The 9,737-nt window shown below is 36.4% G+C and overlaps 1 protein-coding gene across 2 annotated transcripts in view; it reads right to left on the bottom strand.

Moving 5' to 3' along the window:
• Positions 1–9,442, bottom strand: part of CDKL3 (cyclin dependent kinase like 3) — a 31,068-nt gene extending 21,626 nt beyond the window's left edge. For both annotated transcript variants that reach the window (XM_061151313.1, XM_061151314.1), the window contains exons 1-2: positions 8,603–9,442; positions 5,028–5,222 (exon numbers count right to left, since the gene is read on the bottom strand). In XM_061151313.1, the coding sequence (XP_061007296.1) occupies positions 5,028–5,222; positions 8,603–8,833 (426 nt within the window). In that variant the 5' untranslated portion in view covers positions 8,834–9,442. The remainder of the gene's footprint in view (positions 1–5,027; positions 5,223–8,602) is intronic.
• Positions 9,443–9,737: the final 295 nt, after the last annotated feature.

Consider the following 9,737-nt stretch of genomic DNA (forward strand, 5'->3'; position numbering starts at 1 on the left):
TTCTGCCATAAGGGTGGTGTCATCTGCATATCTGAGGTTATTGATATTTCTCCTGGCAATCTTGATTCCAGCTTATGCTTCATCCAGCCCAGCGTTTCTCAGGATGTACTCTGCATATAAGATAAATAAGCAGGGTGACAATATAGAGCCTTGATGTACTCCTTTCCCTATTTGGAATCAGTGTGTTGTTCCATGTCTAGTTCAAACTGTTGCTTCTTGACCTGCATACAGGTTTCTCAAGAGGCAGGTCAGCTGGTCTGGTATGCCCATCTCTTTCAGAATATTCCACTGTTTATTGTGATCCACACAGTCAAAGGCTTTGGCATAGTCAATAAAGAAGCAGAAATAGATGTTTTTCTGGAACTCTCTTGCTTTTTCAATGATCCAGTGGGTGTTGGCAATTTGATCTTTGGTTCCTCTGCCTTTTCTAAAAGCAGCTTGAACATCTGGAAGTTCACGGTTCACGTGCTGTTGAAGCCTGGCTTGGAGAATTTTGAGCATTACTTTACTAGCATGTGAGATGAGTACAACTGTGCAGTAGTTTGAGCATTCTTTGGCATTGCCTTTCTTTGGAATTGGAATGAAAACCGACTTTTTCCAGTCATGTGGCCACTGCTGAGTTTTCCAAATTTGCTGACATATTGAGTACAGTGCTTTCACAGCATCATCTTTTAGGATTTGAAATAGCTAAGCTGGAATTCCATCACGTCCACTAGCTTTGTTCATAGTGATGCTTCCTAAGGCCCACTTGACTTCACATTTCAGGATGTGTGGCTCTAGGTGAGTGATCACACCATTGTGGTTATCTGGGTCGGAAGATCTTTTTTGTACAGTTCTTCTGTGTATTCTTGCCATTTCTTCTTAATATCTGCTGCTTCTGTCAGGTCCATACCATTTCTGTCCTTTATTGAGCCCATCTTTGCATGAAATTTTCCCTTGGTATCTCTAAATTTCTTGAAGAGATCTCTAGTCTTTCCCATTCTATTGTTTTTTCTTTGCACTGATCGCAGGGGAAGGCTTTCTTATCTCTCCTTGCTATTCTTTGGAACTCTGCATTCAAATGGGTATATCTTTCCTTTTCTCCTTTGCTTTTCATTTCTTTTCCTTTCACAGCTATTTGTAAGGCCTCCTCAGACAGCCATTTTGCTTTTTTTGCATTTCTTTTTCTTGGAGATGGTCTTGATCATGTCTCCTGTACAATGTCACAAACCTCAATTCATGTCCATAGTTCATCAGACACTCTATCATATCTAGTCCCTTAAATCTATTTCTCACTTCCATTGTATAATCATAAGGGTTTTGATTTAGGTCATACCTGAATGGCTTAGTGGTTTTCCCCACTTTCTTCAATTTAAGTCTGAATCTGGCAATAAGGAGTTCATGATCTGAGCCACAGTCCACTACCAGTCTTGTTTTTGCTGACTGTATAGAACTTCTCCATCTTTGGCTGCAAAGAATATAATCAATCTGATTTTGGTATTGGCCATCTGGTGATGTCCATGTGTAGAGTCCTCTCTTGGTTGTTTAAATATGTTCAAGGTAAAAGGAAACCATATCTACAGACCTAAAGAAAAGTATCAACAGAATGTCTCACCAAATAAATGATATCAATAAAGAGAAAGAAATGATTAAAAAACTAAGTGAAGGGGGAAAAAAAACAGTATTAAGAAAGCAAAAAGGCAACCCAAAAGAGAAAATAATAGCAAATCATGTATCTGACTAGGATCTTCTATCCAAAATATAGAAAATACAGCTTGACAATAGGAAGACAAATAATCCAATTTAAAAATGGGCAGAGAACTTGAATAGACATTTCTTCAAAAAAAAACAAATATAAACTTGTTTTTAGGTATGACATCAAAAGCAAAAGCAATCAAAGAAGTATGCTCAGTCGTGTGCAACTCTGGGACCCAATGGACTGTAGCCCACCGGGCTCCTCTGTCCATGGGATTTCCCAGGCAAGCATACTGGAGTGGGTTGCCATTTCCTTCTCCAGGAGACCTTTCCGACAACCCTGGGACTGAGCCGAGGTCTCTTGCGTCTCCTGCATTGGCAGGCAAATTCTTTACCACAAGTGCCATCTGGGAAGCCCAGACAAATTGGACTCCAAAGTATCTGGAAACAAAAATGCCTCTTCTGAATTTTTCATTTAAGTGGAATTTATACTTATGTGTTTTTTGCATCTGATTTTTTTCAACATGTTTTCAAGTTTCACTCATTCTATAGGATGCATCAGCAATCCATTCCTTTTTGAGGCTGAGTAAATCCCATTCTATGGGTATACTTCATTTTGTTTATCCATTCATCAGCTAATATACATTTGTTTCTACTTTTCAGCTATTTTGAATAATGCTTATATGACATTCCTGGGCAGGTTTTTATGTGAACATATGCTATCAATTCTCTTGGATAGATACCTAGGAGTAAAATTGCTGGGTCATATGCTAATTCTATGTTTAACTTTTTGAGAAACTGCCAAGCTGTTTTCCATAGCAGCTGCACCATTTTACATTACCACCAGCAGTGTATAAAGGTTCCAGTTTCTCAACTTCCTTGCCAACATTCGTTCTTGTCTATTTTTTAAATTACAGCCAGCCTAGTGAGTGTGAAATGGTATCTCACCGTGATTTTTGATATGCATTACCATAATGACTCAAGATATTGAGCATCATTTCATGTGCTATTAGCCATTTGTATATCTTCTTTGGAGAAATGTCTACTAAGATTTTAAATAAATATACTTGCTATTATTCTTTGCCCATTTTTTAATTGGGTTGTCTTTCTATGTTGAATTGTATTTTATATAATCTAGAAACTAGTTGCTTATCATATATGATTTTCAAATATTTTCTCCCATCTGTGAACTGTCTTTCTACTTTCTTGATTGTGTCCTTCAATGCACAAAAGTTTTTAATTTTGATGGAGTCCAATTTGTCTATTCTGATTACTTTTGCTTTTGATGTCATATCTAAAGAATGATTGCCTAAAAAAAAAAAAAAAAAAGAATGATTGTGTAATACATGGCCACACAGACTACCACCTATGTTTTCTTCTGAGTTTTATAGTTCTGGCGCTTACATTTAGGTCATTAACCCATTTAGAGTTAATTTTTGTATATGATATGAATTATCAAATTTTGGATTCAAACAGTGAGTTTGATTCTCCTTTATTTTGTAGTGAAATTCTCCCCAAATACATAGAACTCCATATTACAATGATAATAATTCTGCTCTATTAGCTCTATGTGCTTGTACTTTTTTGATTCATTTTATTAGTTTCAAGATCATTTACATTTTTACTCCATTTTGATTCTATTAAGCCATTTTTGTTTATTTTAGTGAACTATAGTTGAATCAAAATATTGTGTCAATTTCAGATGTACAGCAAACTGATTCAGTTATATACATATTATTTTGCAGATTATTTTCCATTATAGGTATTACAAGATATTAACTATAGTTCCCTGTGCTATAAAGTAAATCCTTGCTGTTTATCTATTTAACATATAGTAGTTTGCATCTGTTAATCCTACTCCCAGTTTAGCCCTCCCACTTCCCCTTTGGTAACTGTAAGGCTGTTTCCTATGTCTGTGAATCTGCTTCTGTTTTGTATATAGATTCATTACTATTATTTTTTAGATTCCACATTTAAATGATATATTTATCTTTCTCTGTATGATTTAACTTAGTATGATACTCACTAGGTCCATCCATGCTGCTGCAAATGGTGATGTTTCACCCTTTTTCATGGCTTAGTAATATTCGTATGTGTATCAATGACATCTCAATTGTCTGTTAAGCCCTTGGGTTGTTTCCCTATGTGCCTGAATTTAAACACCTAAGTTCAAAATTCTTACTTTAATTTTACCTCCTCTTTGAAGTTTTCTGCTCTCAGACTGGTGTCTCCCATTATTCAAGAAATGTTTTTAGTCTACTACAGGCAAGACACTATAGGGATAGAGATAAGTATATCTGACTCCCTATCAGCACTGTTTATTGAGCACTTAAAATACACCTGACACAGTGCTAAACACTATGTAGCTATTACCTAATTTGATCTTTAAAAAAAAATCTGTGAGGTACTATAGCATTATTTTACAGATGAGGAAACTGAGGCTCCAAAAGGTTAGATAATTTTCCTGGGGCCACAGAGTAATGGGACTACCTTTCATTATGTAACTGTGAGCTACACAAGTTGTGTGGTTATCTATAGATAAGCCACTAGGTAAAAATCTAACATAGTCTGATTCCAAAGACTGTGTGCTGTTAACTATTACATTATACTGCCTCCCCTTGGATCCATTTGGGCAAGGAAATTACAATCTGAGTCCTAGATGCCATTACAACAAAGCTGCAACAGGAGATGCACTATTACTGAGACAGACTATTTGAAATTAAGGTATCTGAAAAAGCTTAGGCTATATAGATGTTATGCCTAATATCACTTACTATGTCTAACTTTACAGAAAGTAGAGTTCATGTTGGGAACAAAGTATGTCCATAAAAACCTGCTGAAATAAACAGTAACTAAACAATGTTAAAAGACAACACTAAAAATCAAAACAGTTGATCTTTTTTTCTTTCTTGATTTAAAACACAAGGCTCTACACTCCTCAGCCACTTTCTCTCTTTCTTTCCCTAAAGGCATCCACATTCTCTTGCCATTCCCCTGGCTTAGTTTCCAGTTCCTACTTCCAGACCTCCCATCATCTGGGCTGGCTTGACTTTCGATGTCTTAATATATTTTCACTAATAAAAGACGCCAGAGTTGACTGCTGACTTTTCTATACCTCCTTAGCATCTCAGAGTTGGTCTGCTTTATGGTTACAATTATTGTGTGTTCAATATGGTTTTTGGTTTTGTGACTGAATTATAAGGTAGTAATTCCCCCAACCTTCTTTCCATTTTCACAATGTCAATATTGTACAGAAAAATAATTTTAACAACTTTCATAAAAACAGAACAATGTTTAAAAGGCACTTACAATTCACAGTTTTCCTATAGTTTGGGTTATTTTTAAGCACTTACATTATTATTGTGGAGATATTCAATTGCTCGAAGAATCTGGAAGAGGTATTTTCTAAGTCGTTTACTCTCTAATCCGTGACAATAATGTTGTAACTCATCTAAAACTGTGTGGTCAATAAATTCAAACACCAAATGAATTTTCTTTTTCTGTCTAAAAACTTCAATCAGATTGACCAGGTTTTCATGATGAAATTGCTATCAACAAAAGAAATGGATTTTTAATAAGTATCTCATGCACCATAATTTGCACATATAAGACTCATATAATTTTAAAAAGAGGAATATTCTCAGTTTCTTTTCCTCCATGCATTTCAATAAAAATTTGTTGATTTGCTTACATTCCTATTTTTTTAAATGTTTATCTATTTCATAGTTAATATTTATAGAACAAAGGGAGATATATTGCTTTACTTCAAGTTGACATTTGGTTGCTTTCTAAAATAATTCAGAGTTAACATGCTGAAATGTAACTTTGTATTCTGCTAAGAGATATTGCCCTATCCTTTAAATTGGTTGTGATTAAAAGGTCCTTATGGTTTCAAATGAGCATGAATTCCAGTGCCACTGAGCATGTAATCAGAATTTATAGAAATTAATTACTGAGTTTGGTCCTGAAGTCTCAAGAGTAAAATGTTAAGTTCCAGGTGGAGGTTATAAATTCATCACACTGTTACAAAAAGATATAAAGTTATCTAGAAACTTTTCATATATGTGAAATACCAACTTACATCCATAGGAAATTTATATAAATATACAATTATCTGTGGGTACATTTTTGCTCATTGTAAGATTCTATCAAGCAACGAAACACGTTTTTACATTGGTAAGCACTCACTACAGGTAATTTCAAATGTCAATAATGGAATATATCATCTTAGAAATCTAAAAGAGGTTTAACATTTTATGCTGCTTATTCTATTTTTTAACACACTGACTTAATTACAATCAATTCTCAAATATTTAACTTTTTCAAATTACCAAAAATATTTATTCCTTCGGTTAAAAATTAAGGGGTATATTTTCGATGTTGAATTCATCAAAAAGTTAACTTGGATGAAAAAAAATTTGCCTTTATTCCAATGGCACAATATCAATTTTTCTAGTTATCTGTACTAATATATAAACTAAAGTCCTCAAAACATGACTAACAGAAAAACATGCCAAAATATAATGCCAGATTCCTTTCCTATTTTTGCTCCAATTTCCCTGGTTGGTGGGGTGCCAGAGTGCTATAGCAACAAGCTGGCAGTAGCAAAAAAAAAAAGACTGCCTTTGGATACTACAATATAATCCTTCAACTAGGGAAAATTACTGTTTTCTTGTCCAGTTGTAATTTTAAAGGCAAAAGCAGAGAAGGGTGAGTGCAAGTTAATAAGCATTAAGGAACATCCATCCAGGGGTACTGGAGAAGGAAATGGCAACCCACTCCAGTGTTCCTGCCTAGAGAATCCCATGGACAGAGGAGCCTGGTTGGCTGCCTTCTATGGGGTCGCACAGAGCCAAACATGACTGAAGCGACTTAGCAGTAGCAGCAGCAGCAGCATCTAGGGATAAGGGATCAGTGACTTCCTCAGATAAACTGTGAAACCCCCAGAAATACTCCACTGTCCTTTTTCAGGTTGTTTATTTTTGTTTTCTTTTATAAACAGAAAACTTTTCTACAGATATTCCCACTAGTTACTCTAACTTATTTAATGAAATTCTAGCAGATAAAAATTTAGTTCTAATTAAGTCATTATGGCTGTTGTTTTTAGACTAAGAATGTTAACTAATCCAAGAAATGTCTCTTGTGGAATTAGATTTGATTAAACTAAAAATTCTACAAGAAATAAACCAATGGGAAAAAAAGTTAGGGTATCTCAAAATAGCCTGAATAATTACAATAGTAAATTGTCAAATTCATCTCTGTGTTCTTGCCACATATCAGTTATTTTTACAAAACAATCAAGAAGGGGGGAAAAAATCTGCTTAAATGCAACAAAGGTGAAAAAAAAGAGCAAAAGATATTGCCTGGGAAAAGGTCTCCTAATCAGATTTCACTTACGGTACACAAAGTTGCCTTCCAGTATTATGTTTTAGGTCATCAGGATAAGGACAGGTATCTCTCACAAAATCATAACATCTCTACTGACTTTAACTTCCCTTTTTATTGTCTAGAAATGGAGCAGTTCAAACAATCCACAGATGCCTAATATATTTCTATTTAGAAAGCAAATTGATCCATCATATCTAATACAGACTTACAAAGCAAGAAAAGAATATTACTTTTGTATCAGATAAAAATGAACAAGAAAAGCTGTTTTTTTCATCATATAAACATCTAGACTATGAACCTTAAAGCATCTAAATTCCAATAAACAAAATACATATGTATATATAGATATTTTTTAAATCACTAGTTTTGTACCCAATCCTCTAGGAATGTTAATGCTCTTTTCTTTACACTTCTTAAGTCTTTCCCTTGGGTGGATCTATCATACTTACATGAAATTCTACCTTGTCCCCTGATCACTCCTCATATTGTTCCCCATGTCTAAAAGCCTACTGGTCATCTTTACTGATTTCCTGTCACCTCGAATTCAACATTTCTAAAACTGAACTAGTTCCCAAACCAGGTCTCTTTTGAGTCTCTGATCAATGGTAGCAATCACTGAACCTCAAAGATACCTTTGATTCCTCCTCTTTGTTGCCTTCTACACTTTCATGTCTTCTTTAGTAATATATTACTACTTTCAATTCAAAGTGCTGCATTCTAGCAAGGTCCCTCACATTTAAGGATTCTTGAATTAAGGTCAGAACACATTTCTTTATTTTTACTTTCTCAGTCCTCCAATCTATAGTCCTCTATTCTAAAAAAATAATGCTAGATTAATATTAACCATTTCTTTACTCTGAATTCAAAATCTCTCGGAAAAATCAAGTTTTGATTTCTTAGTCTAGAAGACTTTAAAACCTATCTCCAATTTACTTCTCTCATCTCACTTCTTTCCACTTCTGTATAAGAAACTCTACAGGCAAATGCTCTTTGTCCACTCTGCTCTGCTCTTGGTCCTTTGTCTTGCTTTAGGCTCTCGAGCTTATGCTGTTTATGTTTCCTAAATCCTACATACCCTTTAAAGCCCAATTCAAGTTCCACCTCCTCCAAGAAATCTTCCCTATCCAGTAGGACTTTGTGTTAATCACTGGCTTTTACTGTGAGTCACTTAAAATTCACTGTTATTTTAATATGTCCTCTTGTCTTTCTGATTAAATAATAAAAGTTCTGAAGAGCAGGTACTGTCTCTCACCTCATTATAGTCACAACATCTGGCACAAAGACAGACATTTTTATTAAGTGTTATAAAACTAAATAATCGAATAATTATTTCACATTTGGCAGTTTTTGTTAATTATACACAAGCACATTTATCTAGTATCACTGTAAAATTACAAAATGTACACAATAAGGTAAGCTATCACACTTGTTTTTCTATTCCAAATACCTATGTTAACTGAAATATTCGTTATATAAGTTTTTATTTCATAACAATCTCTTTTTTGACTTACAGAGAGCAATTACGGTAAAAGAAGCAAACCTTTAGAAACTTTATTTCCCTCATTGCAATTTTGTTGACAGACTTTTCTGGTTTCTCATAAAATATCTTAATGGCCACTATCTGCCCAGTATCCTTATGTTTACACTTCATGACTGTTCCATAACTTCCCTCTCCCACTTTTCCAAGGGTTTCATACATCTCCATTTTGAAGTCCGGTTTTTTCTTTATGGAAAGAAAGGGTGCGGGGGGGGGGGGGAGAAGATTAAACATTCATACCTTTATTTATTCAACGTGGATAATGCAATATCACAATAAACTAATACTTTAAATTACGGGAAAAGGAAAACTAGGATTCTTTTCCACGAGTCGCGTTTGTCTCTGGGAACTCTGCCAGTTCGGCAGCAGGGTGTCTTTATGTGGCTTCGGCCACCACCAGAACTTGGGGGAACTTGCTACTGTCTCCATCATTCCCACCAAGCTTTAAGATGCTCTCACTACATGTCACTATTCATCATGGGTAGGGTTCCCACACGTCTCGTCAAGCCCCATCAAATATAAGTTTTCCGCAAAGCTGCAGTCACCAACAGATCAGGCCCCGGGACCCAAGAAAACCTCGGTCCCGCCCGCTCCTCAAACCAGGAGTCTTAGAGTCCCAGACAAGTGCCGCGCCTCTTTCCCCACCGTCGACTTCGTCCGGGCAGCCGCCGCTGCCTCAGCCCATTCTGTGATCCTGCCGCCTCGCTCAGTGCAGTCACAGCGACTCCCACCCTACCTAGCCTGCTAGCTCCCGGTTGCCTACTACCATAGCAACGGGGCAGCAGGTCACTGGCTTGGGGTCTACTGCGCAAGACCGGAAAACCGGCCAGGTCCGACCCGGAAGGGAAAATGGGAACGCGCGGACAAGAGTTCCTGTGGGGGTTAACTGGAAGCTTCCCTGCGGGTGGAGGTCGGTAATACGAGCAGCTGTCGGTCAAACTGGGGCCACTACACAAGGTTGGTTCTGAGCCGCGACAGGGGAGGATCATACTTTGGTAAAAGCTCGAGAAACTGCAAATCCTCTAGGGAAGGGGAACCGGGGTGGAAGTTTATCCGACCTGCATCTTAGACGCCCGCAGGGCCAAGAACACTTGCTTCTTGTGCTGGATCCTAAAAGGATGCTTGGTGTCACAGGTAG

The sequence above is a fragment of the Dama dama genome, chromosome 9 (genome assembly GCF_033118175.1).
Source record: "Dama dama isolate Ldn47 chromosome 9, ASM3311817v1, whole genome shotgun sequence".
Taxonomy (NCBI): domain Eukaryota; kingdom Metazoa; phylum Chordata; class Mammalia; order Artiodactyla; family Cervidae; genus Dama; species Dama dama.